The sequence below is a fragment of the Gracilinanus agilis genome, chromosome 3 (assembly GCF_016433145.1).
Source record: "Gracilinanus agilis isolate LMUSP501 chromosome 3, AgileGrace, whole genome shotgun sequence".
Classification (NCBI taxonomy): Eukaryota; Metazoa; Chordata; class Mammalia; order Didelphimorphia; family Didelphidae; genus Gracilinanus; species Gracilinanus agilis.
In genome coordinates, this window is record NC_058132.1 from 475,703,836 (window position 1) to 475,725,131 (window position 21,296).

Below are 21,296 nucleotides of genomic sequence, written 5' to 3' on the forward strand. Positions count from 1 at the left end.
CACTAATAAACATTACATAAATTATCACAATATATTATAAAATATACAGTTTCTTCATGGCAAAATTTGATTCTGAACCATACCATATCATCCTTCATCTTCCAACTCTAGTTCCTTCAGCAATTCATAAAGAATTTCTCATCTCCCTACTCTCCTGACAAGTCTTTTCAATATTCTCATGCCATCTTTTTTTTTTTAAAACACTTACCTTCCGTCTTGGAGTCAATACTGTATATTGGCTCCAGGGCAGAAGAGTGGTAAAGGTAAGCAATGGGGGTCAAGTGACTTGCCCAGGGTCACACAGCTGGGAAGTGTCTGAGGCCAGATTTGAACCTAGGACCTCCTGTCTCTAGGCCTGGCTCTCAATCCACTGAGCTACCCAGCTTCCCCCTCATGCCATCTTTTTAACTACTTCCTTCCCATAATTCCCTTGACATAGCATAACACTTCACATTTCCTGTTTTCTATCCCCTGAACAATTATTGTTCACAGGTGCTGAATAAATATTTTTTATATGAATGAAAGTAAGAAACAAGCTTCAAATAACTAGAAGTCATCCATTACTTCATTTATAAAAAGATCTATTAAAAATCATATCACATCCACAGAAATTTTTCTAAATGAACAAAAGTCCTGGGAATTTTACTCTACTTCCTGCCCACTACTACAGTCACAATTATACAATGTAAGCTTAATAAAACTTAATTACTACATTCCCTAAGTGTCTAAAGCTAATTCTTTCCTATTTGAACTTTACTTTTACTGCTCAATCTTCTTTTCTTCTAAGCTATTGACCTTTTTCATTTAGGATTTCATTAGGAAGAGGAAATTTCTTGTTTCTGCAAGAATTTTCCATGATTCTATTAAACTGCTTAACTAAGAGCTACAAGAAGGTCCTTGAGCACTGGGAGTATATATGAGGACAGGGAGAGGGTGAGATGGTGGAAAGAAGAGAATCCTGCTTAATTAAAATTTCTTTCTTTTTATATGTTTTCACTTTAACTTTTTGGGTGATTTTTATGTATTTTGTTTTGTTTCTGATTCTTAATAGCAGAACCTTGATTTATTCTTTCAAAGAAGGAAGATAGCATGCTGCACTTGGAAGATTTTCGGTAAGATGTTTGCCATTCTTAATTATGGGATTGGTTCTTATTTATCTTTTGGGGTTTTATAAGGTTTTCTAAGAAATGTATTAATGGAGTGGGTGTGCTTCATCATGAAAGCATGTCAAGTATTAGGAAAAGGGCATAAATTTTAAGTCATGGCTTTGTAGATCTAGAAAAAATGAAAGGTAAACTCAGAGTGAGTTCTACTTCAATTCAACTTAAAACACAGGGGCATAAAACTTTAATGGCTTCCAAATATTTGAGAGCGGATTGGAGAACTACTAAAATTGATCTCCTTCATCTCACTACTTCCTAGAATATTATAATTACTGAAATTTTATTATATACATGACATTCTGCCTCTTCCCTTGCTTCCTGGGCCTTGACACAGACTATATTTGTTAGAAAGAAAAGAGCAATCAATAACTCTCTTCCCACATGAATGAAGCATAACTCTCTTCTTTAAGGTAAGTATAAATAATGCTGACTTTCAGGTGTTCTAGATATTGCTTAAACACGGATCCCTGTGGTTTTTGAGAACTTTTACCCATCCATCAAGAGTTAATAAGAAATATTATTCTCTCTTGACTCAAAGATCTGTTAAAGATACTTAATGCTATATTCAAATTATAATATAATTTGAGCATGTGAGAAGAGGTAGCAGAGCTCTTAATTATTCCCCTGTAATAAGTGATTTTTCCTCTCTCATTTGCCCATCTTTAGCGCTTAATTCTGATCAAGATCTTCAAATACCCAGACTAACTAAGCATCATTCAGTTAGGAAAAAAATTCCTGGGAGTATATATCCTTACAATTCCCTGAAAAAAGGATCTAATCAATAACAAGTATGACCATTTGAAATGAGGCTCACAAATTATTCCTACATTCATATTGAGAAATAATAGTTAAAACCATAAATGTGTACTGTTTTATTTTTATTGCTCTATTTTGTTTTTAAATTACTTTCTTCTTCAACTATATATTTTCCATTCCCCTGTCAAGAGAGGTATGACTTACAAGAAAGAATAAGAAATTACTGGAAAAAGAGGTTTAATATAAGTAACACATTTGTCAAATTATTCTGAAAGTATATATATATATATATATAGTGCTTTAAATTCCCCACATCTATAAAGAAGGAAGGGAGAAGTATATTTTCATATCTCGACTTTGGAGCCAAACTTGATCATTATAATCATATCACATCTATTTTTATTGTTCTTTTGTTTTGTTTCTTTCCAATTACATAGTTGTAGTACTATCTTTTTGTTGGTTGTGCTTACTACATTTGTTTCAATTCCTATATGTTTTACAATTTGTTTAACAAATATACACACATAGCACACTCAGGAAATCTCACATATGGAAAGGAATTCATTCAGAAAAACAGCAAGTTTTTACAGTATCTAAACAGAGGTCATCTCTTCTTGAAAAGTGAATTTCCCAGCCTTTGTTAGATCTCTTAGGAAAGGAAATCCACCACCTCTTACAATGGCCCATTCTATATTTTGATAATTAAAGTTATTAAAATTTTGTTTTTTTTTTCACAAGCCTATCTACCTGAAGAGGATTTTATTACTTATAGCTTTACCCTTGGAAGCCAAGAAAAACTAATTTAATCCATTTCCCCTAAGTTATCTTTAATAGAGCCTTATACAACCTGCTCTCTTATCACCTTCTTGATTATTCCAATGTGAATGAATTCTTGTTAGTCAATGTCCTTTCTAAAATGTGGTACTGAAAACTATACACATATTCAATTGTCCAAGAAATAAGTCCAACCTTTTCTTTATAATAAAGATAACACCATTTTTATACACAAAGATTAGGAAAGTGGGGTCCCTAGAAAGTGGGGTTATTTGATGGTATTTTGTAAATGGTGAACAATCAGCTCTCCAAAAAAATGCTACTTTTAAAGTATAATCTGAATTATTAACATTTTTCCATCATTTTCTTAAGTATATGCATGAACAAAACAATATACCAGTTCTTAATTTCTAGCATTCAGTAATTTCCAAGATGCAAATATTCATGATAATCATTTAATAATTGGCTTTCAATAGCTAGAATGAGCTGGTTCCAGGACAACCCAGGTCATTTTTTTTTTATTTTGTATTTCAGGTCCTCCCTGCCCATTACACTCCTAACATTTCTGATTTTGAAACCATCAGAATCAACCTATTTAGCTGACTTCAAGCCAAATATTGTTATTTTGCTAGCAGATGATCTTGGTATTGGAGACATAGGCTGCTATGGTAATAATACAATAAGGTAAATTCAACTCTTCACTTTTCTTTGTATACACATGATGTTCCTTTATAGGAAAGATGAAAGGAATGATTTGACAGTGTTAGTCAATTCAAACTGCAAACACAAACATTTCAAAGTCAAGTTACGACATTTAAGAAAATGAATTCCCCTGAAAGCACGTAGACAAAGTATTCTTTTTTTTTTTAACCCTAAACTTCCATCTTGGAATCAATATTGTGTATTGGTTCCAAGGCAGAAGAGTGGCAAGGGCTAGGCAATGGGGGTTAAGTGACTTGCCCAGGATCACACAGCTGGGGAGTGACTGAGGCCAGATTTGAACCTAAGACCTATGGTCTCTAGCCCTGGCTCTCAATCCACTGAGCACCTCAGCTGCCTCCTAGACAAAGTATTTTGATTAAGACCAACACTGATGAAGGGAAGACTACTTTACTAAGTTTTCTAATCTATTAAATATTAATAAATACTTGAGTTTAAATGTTATTTCTTTGATTAGGGATAGGAAAACTACAATGCTTCAGAGCTGTATAATGAGGAACTTAAATCATTATGTGAATATATAAAGTGAATAAGGTGCTTTTACTATAATTATTTTCAAATATAATGAAACCCAAAAGTTCACTTTTCAAGTACATATAATTTATATTTCACTTTAAAATGAATTAAACCAGAGAGGATGTGGCAAAATCGGGACATTGATGCATTGCTGGTGGAGTTGTGAACTGATCCAACCATTCTGGCTGGCAATTTGGAATTATGCTCAAAGGACTATAAAAGAATGCCTGCCCTTTGATCCAGCCATATCATTGTTGGGTTTGTACCCCAAAGAGATCATAGATAAACAGGCTTGTACGAAAATATTTATAGCTGCGCTTTTTGTAGTGGCAAAAGAACTGGAAAATGAGGGGATGCCCTTCAATTGGGGAATGGCTGAACAAATTGTGGTATATGCTGGTGATGGAATACTATTGTGCTCAAAGGAATAATAAACTAGAGGAGTTCCAGGTGAATTGGAAAAGACCTCCAGGAACTGATGCAGAGTGAAAGGAGCAGAGCCAAAAGAACATTGTACACAGAGACTGATATACTATGGTAAAATCGAATGTAATGGACTTCTGTACCAGCAGCAATGCAATGACACAGGACAGTTCTGAGGGATTTATGGTAAAGAACGCTACCCACAATCAGAGGAAGAACTGCAGGAGAAGAAACACATAAGAAAAACAATTGCTTGAATGCATGGGTTGAGGTGGACATGATTGGGGATATAAACTCGAAACCACACACCAATGCAACTATCAACAATTTGGAAATAGGTCTTGATCAATGACACATGTTAAAACCAGTGGAAATGTGCATCGGCCATGGGTGGGGGTAGGGGAAGTGAAGGGGAAAGTAGGAGCATGAATCATGTAACCACGTTAAAAATGAATATTAATAAATGTTTAAAAATTTTTTAAAAATGAATTAAACCATTTCTTTTCCCCCTTATTAGGACACCAAATATTGACAGACTTGCACATGAAGGGGTGAAACTTACTCAGCACATAGCAGCAGCTTCTGTTTGTACCCCAAGCAGAGCTGCTTTATTAACTGGAAGATACCCTATTCGATCAGGTTAGAAACCTTCTTATGTTGTCTCAGAATCAATATTTTCTATATATTCTTTTAAAAATTCTCATCAAAGAGTTAATTTCTTGAATAATTAGAGATACCAAGATCTTTAAAATTTGTGATCAAAATAAATTTCATATGCCCTAATATAAAATTGAATATGAATTTTTCCAAAGCCAATTTCTTATTTTCTTCAGAATTCATTTTTTTCTTTAATTAGTTTGTTTTATTCATTTCATTTTTTCTTCATTCATTAAAAAAATTCTTATACGATTCTTTATGTGTAGATTCAAATTGCAATTTAGTGTCTCAGTGTGTCACTCCTAAGAATTGTTAATGATTTCTGTCTCTGTTTCATAGAAAAATTATAATTATTTCCTCCTCTAGGAAGATGAAGAAATTGAATAATTTTGATAATCTTGAATGTTTGAGAATTATATGGGACTGACTGTTTTAAAATATCTAATCTATCACAAACAGCATATGTGGATCTTATTAGCAGGTCAAATCTATCTACCACCCCATCAAAATCAGAGTAGCTGACACACAAATAAATTGGACTCGACAAAAATTTCCATCAATTTTTGTTTTGTAGTGATCAAAAAAATTTCTCTCAATTCAATTGTCCTGGTATCTCCATATTTTTCTAATACAGAATCCAATGTCTTTTTTGCATTGAAACACTGAGACTTCTTAACTACCTAGACCAGTGATGGGCAAACTATGGCCCTCGAGCCCTGAAATGTTCTATCCACCTTGCAACATTATTCCTAATGTGACGAATATGAGTAGGATACAATACAATGAAACTTCAAAAGAGTTGCCTTAGAAACAGACTGGCAGATGAGCATTTCCTTTCCTTTGGCCCCCTCTTTAAAAAGTTTGCCCATCACTGACCTAGACTCCTAGAATATGTTCTTTGCATTGAAAAATTAACAGTGATCTTAAATTTTTCTGACTTAATGGAATTGTATTTATTATACAAGGATAGATTGGAAACATAACACATAAAGATCCAAGATAGCCTTGTTTTTCACCTAAGCTGAGCATAAACAATTTAGTCTTGGAACTTAATTGAGAATGGTAGAGTTGAAAGAGAAGTAAAGAATAAAACAATGTTAAAAGAGAGAGGTACAAACAAAAAGATTAAGCAAGGGTGAATTAATAGGACACAATAATCAAAGTTGTGATTGCAACATTGTAGGAATAAGTATTATAACTAAAATAGATGTTTTGCATTCGTTGTTCTCTCAGAGACAACATACTTTCCCAATGTATAAATTTTCCTTTGCTTTTTATTAGTTAACAATATCTAGTTTGCCCAGTGCCCTTTGCAGTAATGTCAAAATTAGTAAGTACAGCACAATAAAGTGAGACAAGCCAAGGGTACTGATTCCATGCTTTTTAAAACTCATATCTTCCGTTTTAGAATCACTAGAAATATTAATTCTCAGACAGACGAGCAGTAATGGCTAGACAATTGAGATGAAGTGACTTGCTTATAAGTATAAATAATATATATTATAAATAAATAAAGTTATAAATAAAATTATAAAGTAATTATGACTAAAATTTATTTTATAAATAAAAATTAATCTTGCTATAAGTACATATAAATAAAAATTAATCTTGGAAACTTTATAATAAATTGTTAAGTATTTATTGGTTAAGAGAAAGCAAAAAATAAAGTTTATAGCCTTTCTAACTTAAAAGGAAGATCAGGTCCTGGATTCCAGCCTGACCTGGTTTCCTCTTGCCAGAGATTGTAAGCCAGACAAGAGGCACCTGGAAGGCTGCAGTGGTTCCCAAACTTTTTTGGCCTACTGCCCCCTTTCTAGAAAAAATATTACTTATCACTCCCTGTCACATACTATCACCGCCCCCTTACAGTTATTCACCGCTCCCAAATGTATCTGTGGCCATCACAGCTTCCCTGGATCGCGGCAGCACCCACCAGGGGGCGGTGGTGCCCACTTTGGGAATCACTGCTCCAGAGAGTGTGACAGGAGCTAAGAGAGCATTGAGCTTCCTCATCACCACCCCATTTTCAAACCTCATCTAAGCTCCTCCCACCAGATCCTTCAATTGGCTAGTGAGGACTTCTCAGGTCCTGCTGGCAGCTCAGACATGTGATGATCTGATTCCTTTATTGAATTCTTCCTGAATTGGCCTGGGTTGGAGGTCCCCTAGATATTTAATTCACACACAAGCCTAGGAAGTGGCGTAGGCCAAATTAGAACCTAGGACTTCCTATCTCTAGGCCTGGCTCTCTATCCACTGAGCTATCCAGCTGCTACCTGATTCCATATATGTTAATACAGTTTTATACTACTTTTAAGATATAAAAAGTTATAATCTGAAAGAATTGACTAATTCTTTGATGAAATGATGGAACAAATATTTGATATTATGTAATACATATTTAAAATAGCACAATGAATTAGACAAGATACAAGGAAAAAACTAACTCCTTTGTAATACATAGAGGGTAAATCAGTTCTGACATTCTATGATAGTTTTTCTCTCATAAAATTCATTGCTAGCTTATTAGAACCATAGGTATAGCCCAGGTCTCATGACTTTTAATGTAAACTTTCCAATACCTTATGCTAGAAAATTTGCTTTTTAAAAAATAATTTAAATATAGTTGATTAAAAAAGTAGTCTTATAAGAATTTAAATTTAGGTTTTATGCTAAATATGAGAATTCTAAAGTAATATTGTTGTCACCGATTTAAAAATATTAAAGCATAAGTCAAAAATGACTTTTAGCAGCTTTATTTACAAAGAAGTGGAAAGAGTGAAAGTGGGAAAATGTAGAAGAGACAGAAAGTACTGCCTAGATACCAATATCCTGAGTTTAATCCTAATGTCTCCAGACTACAAATGCATATTCAAAAGTGAATCTCACCAGAATCCAAAGTCCTAATTAGGAAGCCAAAATTCAAAGAGCCACGAGACACTTAGTGCACGCGAGACCAAAACTCACCCTGAAAGGAGTGTCCAACTGAAGCACCAACAAACAGAGAGGATATTCTCACAGAAGAACCAAGGAAAGAATCACTCCACTCACTACTGCAAACCAACACAGAATCCAGGGAAAGAGTCTCCTCCTCCAGTGTGGCTCACCACCACAGAGTGCATGACTGAATCTTTGAGATGGCCTTTTTAAAGCAGTTTTCTTGGTATCACTTCCTGTTGCTCCTCCACTTTACAGGAACCAATTGCAGTCTTTCAATTTACCTAGCACTGAGGGGATAGTGGTTGGAGTGCAGTGACTTTTGGAGGTGTGAACTTACTCTAGTAACTGACTTGAGAACTCTCTTAGTGTCAAGTAGGGGTACCTTAAGTTCTTGATTTGTTTAGCTAAAAATAGACAAGGGGAGTTAATCCTATCTTCACAGTCTCAAAGTTGCATATCCAACCAAGAAGTAATTAGACATTAAGAACATTTAGCATCATAGCTCTAGTTCTAGAATGAACCTCAGAGACAACCCAATCCACCCTTCTCATTTTATAGATAAGGAACATGGAATAGAAACGGAACAAATAACTTGCCCAACGGCACAAAGCTGATAAAAGTCAAATCCAGTTCTTTTGACTGCATAAATTACGTTTTTTCCATGGCACTATGCAATATCTTTTGGATTATTACATACAATATTGAATCAAGTGAAATTTGAAAATAGGTTTAAAAGGGTTCATATGCATGTTAACTGATTTATGACCATATTTTTAATTTATAGCTCATTTAAAGCATAGTAATATTATCTTTTTTAATGTGTCAATTGTTTTACTTGTCAAAAGCAAAATAATAAATTAATCATTGAATTCACAGAAATATGAATTCCATATTTCTGATGAATTTTAAATAACATTTTAAATCAGAAAACAAATTAATATTTTAATTTTACTTTTTAAAAAATTTTCCATGTTTACATGATTCATTTTCAATAAGTTAATTTTTAACAAATCATGTTTCTTTATAAACTATATTCACCTAAGGCATGGTTTCTGATAATGGCAATCGTGTTCTTCACTGGACTGCAGCATCTGGAGGGCTCCCTTCCAATGAAACAACTTTTGCAAAGATACTACAAAAAGAAGGTTATGCTACTGGACTAATAGGTATGTAGATTTTTGAAGGAATTCATAATGTTACTGTTTAGAGAAAGATAAAGACTACTATCTTAAGTGTGTGGGGGGAAAATTTTGAAGTATGAAAATATTTTAATGAAATATGTCAAAGTTTTACAAATAATATCTTTTAAAACCTTACACATATGTGTGCATATATGTGTATATATTTCTAAACTCCTGCTTTGTTGACAAGTCATTTATTTATTTTTTACTTTCTAAAATTCCTTACCTTCTGATTTAGAATCGATACTGTGTATTGGTTCCAATGCACAAGAATGGTAAAGGGCTATTCAGTGGGGGTCGAGTGACTTGCTCAGGGTCACAAGGTTCTGCAAGTCATTTGTAATAAAATTTCTGTACTTATCTCCCCACATGGAAGCAAAATGTCTACATTTGAACCTCGTTACAATAATTATGACTAGGTTTGCTTTTTTCTGTGAGGTTCAATAGAATGGTATACATAAAGTGAGGCCTGAAAAGAAGAACTTTCTCTTGATAGGGAAAGAAGGTTCAATGTTCACTATTATAATTGCCTACCCACATATGCAAATTAAATAAAACACATTCATATTAAATAGGCTCCCAAAATTGTTTGAAATGTCCTGGTCAGAAAGCTTTTATTAAGTATCTCCTATGTGTCCAGCAAAGGCTATATCCTTTGGTAAGGACGATTAAACTAGAAGAGCCAATGAACCTTTGTATTCATGTGATACAGTGAAAAGAATACCAGAGAAGAGGGCAGGAACTCTCATCTTCCTGAATTTATTTCTGGACTCATACACTTACTAGCCATGGGATCCTAGGGAAATCATTTAATTGTATTTGCCTCAGATCCTCACTCATCTGTAAAATGAGCTGGAGAAAAAAAATGGCAAACCACTCCTGTATCTTTGCCAAGAAATCCCTGAATGGGACAGCAAAGAGTGAATGACTATAGAGATTTTATTCTATGAGATCAATTGTCCATCTCAAGTCCTCTGCTTGAAAGAGTGTGCAAACTTTTCAAAGTAAGAGTTAGAAATTCAAAGTCTACTCAGATAAAACAAAACATTGTATTGATCAGTCTAATAAAACACTGCTCATTCTGTATTTAGAATATACCTCAACTGACAAAAGGGAAATCTGATTGATTAACAGTCCTGTGGAGCTAAAATTGGTCATTGTGTTCATTTGAATTCTATTTTTTTAGTGTTATTTTTTCCTTTTACAATTTTTAGACTATTGTATATGTGTGTATGTGTGTTACTCTCCCAGTACTAACTTTGCTCTGCATCAATTCATGCAAGTCTTTCCAAATTTGAATGAATTATTCATACTTGTTTTTCAGAAAGTAGTCATACTCTATTACTTTCATGTACTGCAATCTATTCAGCCATGTCCCATTTTGTGGGTTCCTACATTATTTTTCATTTTTGCTACCACAAAAGATACTATTGTGAATATTTTGATATTCATAGAACCTATCTCTCTATCTTTGATCTCCTTTGGGTATTTGCCTACCAAAGGTAAAAAGGTATATACAATTTAGTAACTTTTCCAGAACATTTATTATTTCTTTTTAGAATACTTAAATCAATTTATATTTTTGCCAACAATGTTAATAGTTCTTTTTTCTGTGTTTCTAATTTATTAATGGAATTTCATCTCATCTCTAAAATTTGCTATTTTATTTTTTAGTAATAATTGCTGTATTTTGTTTATTTTTAACTACTCATTTTTTTAAAAAATTGCATTCCAAATTCTGTCCCTCCTTTCCCTTCCTGAAGGCAAGAAATATGATATCAGTTATACATATAAAGTTATGCAAAAACATATTTCTACTCTAACCATCTTGAAAAAGAAAAGCAAGAAAAATAAAGTGCATAGAGTATACCTTGATCTGCACTCAGAGTTCATCATTTCTTCTCTGGAGGTGGACAGTATAGTAATTTTAATAGTTTACCTGTTTTCCTATATAGCTATGGAGATGCAACCAAAGAAATAATTTCAAGGACTTCTTTTTAAACTTCATAAAACAAAAGTTAATGTTTGTGAAATAAATCTAAAATCTACACATAGGAGATATATATGGGTAAAAATATTGGCATCCATTCTAGCCTTTCTATTCCTGTCAGAGTTTAAACAACCCAGGAATAACTTCCATTCTTATAAAGACTATGGGTACTCTCAAATCAATGAACACACTTATAATGTAAAACAATAACCATTATAGACATCAGCCTTGATGATGGATTCAGTTTTAACTCTTTAACTTTGAATTTTCAGGAAAATGGCACCTGGGACTCAACTGTGAATCCAGCACTGATCACTGTCATCATCCATTGAACCATGGTTTTGACTTTTTTTATGGAATGCCATTTTCCCTAATGAGTGATTGTGTATACTCAGTGCTGTCTGAGAGACGTGCAAGACTGGAGATAAGACTTTACTTTTACATTCAGATTATAGTCCTAGCTACATTCACATTTACCATTGGTAGGTTCACTGGTATATTGTCAGTTCCATGGAAGATAATTATAACCATTGCCACCATCGGTTTTTTAGTTTTCCTGTTATGGTACTTCCTTCATATCTTAATTAAGCATGGAGACTGTTTTCTGATGAAAAACCATACTATTACTGAACAACCAATGGTCTTCAAAAGAACTACCTCCCTAATAGTGAAAGAAGCAGTTTCATTTATTGAAAGGTAAGTTATGGTTGTTTCTATATTATGCCACTTATCCCAATACATAAAGAATTAAAGTCTTAGGAAGTATATAGTGTTTCCCCCATTTAAGTACTTTAGCTTTTTTAGCAAAAAAATATATTTTTGTAATTTGGCTATAGATTACATTTTGTTCAGTTGTGACTGAAACCATTTTTTGATGAGTGTTACTTTATATGAACTGTAAACATTACCATGTATTGAGAATGTAGTCCTTTGTTTCCATTTTCCTTCTGTAAATTCTACCTACTCAAATAGATCTATAATCTCATAGATTTGTGCCTTCTCTCCAGTCCTGTAGTCCCTATCCCATTTAGGCCAGCTCCTCCTTTTCAACTCTCATCTATGTCCTTCAAAATGACAGAGAGGTTCCTAATTCTGTTTCTGCTGACATTGCCAGGCTAGTGATGGATCACTGGCTATCCATATGTCATCTCTCATTCTTGCCACTCCTCTTTTTAACATATAATTTTTTGGCTAATGTCTTTTAATCCTTTTCATCACAGTTTCCCATTAGTTATATATTAAAAAGCTTACTTATTCCCATGATGTTTCTCTATTGTTCTTTAGATTACATTAATTTTTAATTCTTCCAAAACAGTTGCTTTTGAGCAGGAAGTGGATAGCTGGCTGGATTGATTTCAGAGAATTAGAAAATTCCTTTATAGATCTCAAGCTTCCTATGAAAGCAAAGGCTCTACTTGACAATATTAATGCCCTTCCAGAGTTGTTTTATAGTAGTGAGACAAGTAATGCAACTGCCTCCAAAGAATCTTTTAAAGTATGAGCCACTTTTGAATGAAAATTTATGAATATATGGGGCAGCTAGGTGACATAGTGGGTAGAGTACCAGGCCCAAAGTCAGGAAGACCTTATCAATTCTAGCCTCAGATACTTGCCAGCTATGTGACCCGGATAAGTCATTTAACCCTGTTTACCTTAGTTTCCTCATTGGCAAAATGGCAATCCACTGCAATATGTTTGCCAAGAAAATCCAAAATTGGGTCACAAAGAATTGTATACAACTGAATAACAACATGTGAGCCCAAAATATATCTTCAGCTATCCTTGGCATACATTGAGATTTCTAGTGCTTAAAATGTCAGATTTGCTTCTGATGATGTACATTGACAATCTAACAATCAGTTAAAAAATAATTACCCAACACTGATTTGCCAAATGCTATGCTAAAAGTTAAGGATAAAAAAAGAAAAGAAAAAAGTCATTCTAAAAAAATTCACTTTCTAATGGTGGAGATAATATAGAAAAAAATTATGTATATAAGACATATGCAATGGAAATCAAAGATGATCTCAGAGAGAAGGCATGGGAAATTGTATGACAGAGGGGTGAGGAAAGTAAAGAGGGGATAAGGGAAAAAGGAAAACAAAACTTTATTAAGCATTTATGTGTCAGGCACCATGCTACTTGTGTTTTTACTTTATGATCCTAATAGCAACTATGGGAGGTGGGTGCAATCTTTTTTTTTACTAAATAAGGAAACTGAGGCAGCATTTAAATGACTTACCCAGCAGCACAAAGCTAGTAAATGTTCGATGTTACATTAGAACTCAAATCTTCTTAAGATTATTGCTCTAACTACTGCCCCAATTAACTGTCTTTAAAAGAAGAAGAATCCCCCAGGCAAAAGAACCAGTCAGTGAAAAAAGAACTAGGAGATATGTGTAGAATAGCACATATGCCAATGCAGCTCAACACTACAGGGCATGGAGGGGACTAAAGTATAAAAAGACTGGAAAGGTATGAAGGAATCTGGTTGCAATGGGTTTTGAATATCAGAAAGAGAGGTTCTATATCTGAATATTTCCTACTGTAGGGAACAGAAAATTAGACGTATTTATTGAGGAGGTCCGACTTTGGCAGCTAAGTGGAGATTATACTAGAGTGGGGAGAGAGACGTAAGGCAGAGGAGACCTAATTTTTAAGACAGCTGAAAAAAGTTTAAGGCAGTATTAAGGTAGGAAAACAGAAAACCATTAAGTCAGGAAACCAACTGGAAGGCAATTTCTATAGTCCCAATGTGAGTTGATAGAAGACCTGTGTCAAGGTGATAGGTAACTAGGTAACTAGGTCATGCAGTGGATGAAGTGCCAGGCTTGGAGTCAGGAAGACCTGAGTTTTCAAATCTAGTTTCAGACCCTTAGAAGTTGTGTGATTCTGGACAAATCAATTAACCTCTGTATGCCTCAGTTTCCTCAATTATAAAATGAGAAGAATATTACCTTGAAAGACTGTTATGAAGATCAAATAAGGTAATATATGCAAAAATATTTAACACTGTGAATGAAGCATGATAGGCATTTAATAAATGTGTGTTTCCTTACTTTCTTCCATGAAAGGGAAGAAAAAGAAATAAAGAACAAAGTACTTATAACAAAGAGGTATAGTCATCTAAAGATTTGTCCATAGATATTGACTCTAAATGATCACTCTAGTGCAAATATCAATAATATGGAAATAGATCTTGATCAATGACACATGTAAAACCCAATGGAATTGTGCATTGGCTACTGGAGGGTGTTGGGAGGAGGGGAGAGAAAGAACACGAATTTTGTAACCAAGGAAAAATATTCTAAATTAATTAATTAAATAAGAATTTCCAGAAAATAAAAAATAAAATAAAAATTCCATAAATAAATAAATGGAGATTTGCCCACAGTAGAAAGTTTCAGAGGATGAATTTGGAGATAGGTAGAAATTTTCAGAGGTGGAATTTGAAGCTCAGTCTTCTGAGCTTTCTATTGTTTCATGTTGCCTCATCTGATTTTACTTAGTGAAAAACAGGCAGCACATATCAATAATTGACTTTTCAGCCTATTGATATAAGTATTAAAATTTGTATTTTGTATCTTCACTTATTTAATCTATTTTTTTTTACAATTAAATGATACCAAAAAAAATTTTTTTTATTTTAGGAACAAGCACGGGCCTTTCCTCCTCCTCATTTCCTTCTTACATGTACACACACCACTTGTAACTACAGAAAAATTTCTTCAAAGTAGCAAACATGGATTATATGGGGATAATGTACAGGAGATGGACTGGATGGTGGGTAAGTAAACTTCTGCAAATTATTCTTGCTATCTAATTAGGGAAATGATATTAAGGAGGGAAAGAATAGATTGATTCAAATAAAATCCAATAACCAAAAAAATAATAATGCCAGGTTTTTATGGAAACCTTTAAAGTCCTGAAATGCCCACATATGTTTAGTTTCTCTTTGGCATTATGAAATCCAGATCATTATTAATTTTGAATTATAATTATTCTAACAAATACATCAGAAGTTTAATTATATTGTCTTGAACATTTTGAATGCAATGTTGAGTAGAAACTTAGTCACCTAATATAAATGCTGAGTATTGCTTAGAGGCAAATACAGGATATTTAGATAGTATAATGGATAGAATGATTGGCCTGAAGTCAAGAAGACTCATTTCCCTGATTTCAAATCTGACTCAGACATATACTAGCTGTGTGACCCTGTTCAAGTCACTTAATTCTGTGTACCTCAGTTTTCTCCTCTGCAAAATGAACTGTAGAAGGAAATGGCAAATCACTCCAGTATCTTTGCCAAGAAAATCCCAAATTGAGTTATAAAGAGCTGAATAATTCAACAAAAACTATATATACCTCCAAGTATAAAAAAAGAGAGATGTGATATTTTAAATTCCCTGTGCATATACAAACATTCTGTTCAACTGTGTCAGGATCATATCCTAAACATCAATGGTGTCAGATTCAAATAGAAATGCTCCCTAAGGCTGCATATTAACTTAGAAAATGACAAATTAACATTATCTCTGTTTTATTGCCTTTTTATTGATTTTATTAAACATTTCTCAATTATATATATATATATTTTTTTTTTTTAAACAATTAACTTCTGTGTATTGGCTCATAAGTGGAAGAGTGGGCAATGGGGGTCAAGTGACTTGCCCAGGGTCACATAGCTGGGAAGTGTCTGAGGCTGGCTTTGAACCTAGGACCTCCTGTCTCTAGGCCTGACTCTCTATCCACTGAACTACCCAGCTGCCCCCTCAATTAAATTTTAATCTGGTTCTATCCACCCTAGTTAGTTTTGTGACTTTGGTGGTTGTTTGAGTTCTCTGCACCTTATTTGGCTTACCTAAAGAAGGAGACAGACCTAGGCTCAATTAGTTAAAAGCACTTAGTAATGTTCTCTATATTTCAGACATTTTGTTGTGCTGAGAATTCAAAGAAAAAGCAAACAGTATGTTTGCAATTTAATGGAGGAGAAAGTACATTAAAAGGTACATACAAGATAAGAGAAATGTTCTGGGAAATCAAGATGTTCCCTTTTCTTTGTGATTCCAGCAGATAACATAGAGACTACAATGCATAGGGAGGGGGCACATGTGATACAGATGCTAAAGACTTCTTTTCCCATTTAATGTTGTGAAATTTACTTTCTAGGTTGAGGCACACTCAGAATATCCATAGCATATCATTATGTTTTACAATCTTAATAATACAGGAATATGCTTGCAAATGTTTAACAACTGACTCTGATTAAAAATATATATATATATTCATAACATACTTCAGAGTTTAATATCAATTATAAACATTTTCTTCATCTCTTTCCTGGCCTAGACAGACAACAAAACAGCAAATCAAGCCCAGATTTGTAGCATTTGCTGTTATCTAGGGTGTAAATGTTCACATTGAAAAAATTAACAATTCTCTCTAGTGAGCAGGCTCAAGTTGGTTCCAACACATAACTGAATTAATAGCTTTAATAATAATATTATAAATAACTCCTAACATTTAGATAGTGTCTTAAGAATTTCAAAGCACTCTATGAATTTTATTTCATTTGATTTTCAACCCTGTTCCCCAACAACACTGGGAGGTAAGCTACTATTATTTTTATTTTACCGCTGAGGAAGCTAAGGTTAAAGCCCCGTTAAGTGATTTGCTGTTGTCACACAATTAGTAAATGTCTGAGGTATGTTTTGAACTTGTATCTTTCTGAACCTAATATGCCACCTACCTATCTCTATTATATTAGTAGAATCACAATTTCTATTGATTAATACAATCAGAAAACATACAAACATATTGATTGAATTACATAATCAGATAGTAATAGAATCAGAATATCATCAAATGATCAATTGGATATTAATTATGCACCAGACTATAGTAGGCAATGGAGTTATAAATATAGATATAAGGTCATTTCTGCACTCAACCATGTACCCTATCAGAAGAATACATTACATTCACAGATAAATACCAGATTTATACGAAGTGATTTGGGGTAAAGAATAATACCCTGAGCATTGAAAAAGGTTTCTTAAAGAAGTTAGCATCAAATGAACCTTTAAGATTACATGAGGAAAAAGTAAAGGAGGTAGAACATTCCCCCTAGGAGTGTAGCTAATGCAAAGTCTCTTAAGGAGAAAATGAATTAAGTTATATGGGGAGTAGAAAGTAGGCCATTAAAGCTGGACCACACAGTGTTTTGGGGAGATAGCATTGTGAAATTAATCTTGAAGGTGTAGTTATTAAAAATGAGGAAGGCAGATATTAAAAGGGAGAATAGTATTTTAATAAAAGCCATGCTGATAGAGATAAATCGACCACGTGCCTGTAAGAAACCTATTCAAACCTCGCCTCAGCCATTTTACCTTTTTAATCTTTGGGTGCCCAGGTAGCTAAAGAGGAAGTTCCAAGTCACTTCCCAATATTTAAAGCTGTCCCTCACCTTGAAGATGTAATCTAAAACAGGAAACCCGTTGGACCATGGGAAATGTAGTTCCAAGGTCCCCCACAGGTCCACAGAAGTTTGTCAAACACTATATTGATACATATATTGAGGCTCAATCCTTCCAAATAGAACCCCAGGTGATTTTAACTAACACAAAGGCAGAAGGATATTAAAGCTGAATAGAGGAGGGTTGTTTTTGTTTTTATTTTTTGTCCTCCTTATGCAATAGAACATCTTGAGCAAGGCAGTAGTAAGACCATTTCTTTAGGCATAACGTTTTGACATCTATTTGGAAGATTGATTGGAATAGGGAAAGACTAAAAGCACTGAGACCAATTAGAAGGCAATTGAAATTGTATCAGGCAGAGAAGATGAAACTCTGAATTGGGGTGACTATGATATGAGTACAGAGGAATAGATAGAAGATGGCATCAACAGGATGTTGCCATCAACAGCAAGTTGATGGATATAGAGAAGTCAGAATTAGAGGAAAGGACTACACCCAAGATACAGACATGGGATGATATTGTCCTATACAGAAACATGAAATTTCAAAGGAGAGGTGGATTTGAGCAAGGAAATAATGAGTACTATTTTAGAAATGTTGATCTTGAAATTTCTATGGGATACCCAAGTAGAGATAATACATTAGACAGTTCAAAATGCAAAACAGAAACTTAGTATAGTTATGGATATATAGATTCAGGATATAGATCTGGATATGAAAATAATTGAATGAATGAAAATTAACTAGATTATCTTAAAACAAAAAGAGAAGTCTCAGGACTGGACCCTGAGGAATGTTCATGGATAATGGGCAAGACATAGATAATGATCTTGAAAAAGAGAGTGAGTAGGATTGGTCCTATAGGTAGGAACAGAATAACAATAGAGCAATGTCATTAGAACCCAGTAAAAAGAGAATACAATATGCAGAAGGAGGGTAGTGATTAATAATAGCAAAAATTGAAGACAAATCAAGAAGGATAAGGACAGAGGAAAGGACATTGGAGTTAGGAAGAAAGAGATTATCAGAAAAAGATTTCTTGAATAAACAAGAAATAAAATTGTGAAAAGCTTTTGCATGAACAAAAGCATTGTAGATAGAATTGAAACAGTTAAATGAGGGGAAAAATCCATACTTGAGAGAGAAGCAATGCAAAAGACATGCATTTTTGGCATGTCTAATGCAACACAGGTTTGTTTTGCTTGACTATATTTACTAGTTGAAAAGGAAAGGTTATAATTTGGAGAAGGGAGTAAGTTAACAGTGAATGTGAGGGAAATGTTAGCATTGCAAAACAGAAAAAGTGCCTGTGGAACACTTATATCCTGAAAAAGAGGCAAAATGAAGCTTAAAAGGGGACATAGACAAGCAGGACAATATTAAAATTACATTTTAAATTATATATGTATATATGTGCATGTGTATACAAATATTTCTAAATAAGTTTATTATATTATACAAATATAATACATATCAAATATATTTAATAAAATAGTAGTAGTAGATCACACAAATAAATATCTAGTAGCAGTAGCAACAGCAGCAGTAGTAGCAATAGCAGTAGTAGTAGCAGTAGCAGAATTTTTAAATAGTATTAATAAATTCAATGAAGATATAGGGTGTTCAGAGAAGACTAGCACCTCTGGTATGAGGGTTTGCTGAGCCCTTTTCAGGATTCTTCATCTAACTTTGGTGTCCATTTTTCACCCAACTCTCGCCTATGGCTCCAAGAAGCTGTAGCATGCACAGAGGCCACACTCCTGTAAAACCATATCAGCAGATGGACTAACTCAAGTTGAGGGTAACTGAAAGGCCTCACACCCATCAGTGAGTTAGGGGGAGGTCTGCCTTCATTTGTGAAGACTTCCCTTGGTGGAATGGGTAGATGAGAACAATTTGTTCCAAAGGCCACAAAGGCAGCTGAAGTAGGCAGTGTGAAGCAGGGTCAGATACTGAAAACTCCAAAGTTATCCACAGCACTCTGAGCCATCTTCAGTCATCTTGACTCTTGCCTTCCTCCAGATTTCAATGTAAAACTGATGACTCTGTATAACTCTGTCTCAAATCCAGTTGACAGTAATGTCAGTGGTCATCTTCATAAGAAGGATCCCATCACCTAAGAACTAATCTCATGTTCCAGTGATGCATTAATGAGGGGCACCTGAGATGACACTTATTCTACCTACTCATTAAAATGTCTACCAATCTGGATTGTCTTGGATATATTGTACATTGTATATTGTATAATGTATATTGTCCAATTACTGTCTTTAAAAACAGACTGGAGCTTATATTTGAGAATCAGCCATCAAAATGGTTGATGATTTGGGGTACCAACACACTTTTTGTTATATTTTCGAAATTTGCCAATAATGGGCAATTTTAACAACTGGATATACAGTTTGGGATGCCTGAAAATCAGTTGGGGATGCCAGACAGGTGATTAGCAGACAGGTTAGGGCAGAATAAGCATATTTGGAAATCATTAGCATAGAGATAATAATTAATTCCATGGGAACTGCTGAGATCTGGGAGAAGAGAAACCTAAGGGCACAATCTCCCTTTAGCTTAACAGATGGTAATATGTTTTTAGTTTTAGTTTTTTTGGTTTTGATTTTGTATTATTTTGTTTGGGTTTGGTTTTTAGGAGCAGACTGATAAGATTTGCTTTTGGCCTAGAAGGCTAAGTAGGCACAGAAAAATTAGATTTGACACAAATAAATATCTAGTACTTCCTTAACAATTAACTGGTCTGGTCTTGTAGAAACCATACTATCCACTTTTTACAAGTATACGCTCTTTTGGATAGAAGGCAGGGCCCTGTACTTCAGCAAAAGAAGCAAACATTTCCTTTTCCTGAATAAGAAAGTTTGTTTCTTCTAAGAGTCCTGGGGAACATAGGAATGAGATTAGAGAGGAAGGGAAAATAATTAGTCTCCCAAAGAAGAATTAAGGAAAAGCATTTCCCCTCTAAAGAGAAGGGTCAAAAAAGAGAGAAGCAGTGTACAGTCACTTGGATAATAAAGCTAAAAGAGCCCAGTCCTATTTCTTAGGAGTAGTATTAGGTACAAATTTCACCTTTTATGCTGAAGCAGTTTTCAAGCTGTTGTTCAGGGTAATCCCCTATAAAGGGGGTTCTCCACCTAAGGGGAGAGCCATTATACCAAAGCCACCACAACACCCCTTTGACATACTTCTTGCCCAAAGCTGACACCAAGGTCCTAGAATAGTAGAATATCAAAGCTCAAAACTAGTCTAAGCATTCCCAATCCTTTTCAGGCCCTGTATTCCTTTACATTCAATGAAATTTCCTACCTCTTTTCAAAATTAAAGTAAATAAATTCCCGAGTTTAGCATTCATGTGCACATAAGAAATTAAATAGATGAATTAATTCTGGTAAAAAATAGAAGCTATTTGCCATATATCCCCCATATATATTGACAAGTTTCTTGTATCACATAGTGAGATTCATACTTCAGGTTGAGAAATGCATGTAGTTTAAAACCTTCACTTTACAAATGGGGAAACTCAGACCCAGTGAAGGGAGATTCCCCCTGTTTAAACAGCTAGTTTGTTAAAAAGTCAAGATTAGACTACATCACTCTTGATTCCCAGTTCAATGTCCTTTCCAGTGTACTAGTTGTCTCAAGAAGTATCTAATTGGTTTATTTCCTAACATGAACAAGGGAAAGGGGA

At 34.1% G+C, this 21,296-nt stretch overlaps 1 protein-coding gene across 1 annotated transcript in view; it reads left to right on the forward strand.

Annotated features, from left to right (window-relative positions):
* The first annotated feature begins 1,089 nt into the window (after positions 1-1,089).
* The window catches only part of ARSL (arylsulfatase L), a 33,992-nt gene continuing 13,785 nt past the window's right edge, over positions 1,090-21,296 (forward strand). Inside the window, exons 1-6 of the mRNA XM_044666987.1 lie at positions 1,090-1,112; positions 3,228-3,377; positions 4,870-4,991; positions 8,993-9,115; positions 11,393-11,816; positions 14,771-14,907. Coding sequence (XP_044522922.1) covers positions 1,090-1,112; positions 3,228-3,377; positions 4,870-4,991; positions 8,993-9,115; positions 11,393-11,816; positions 14,771-14,907 — 979 coding nt within the window. The remainder of the gene's footprint in view (positions 1,113-3,227; positions 3,378-4,869; positions 4,992-8,992; positions 9,116-11,392; positions 11,817-14,770; positions 14,908-21,296) is intronic.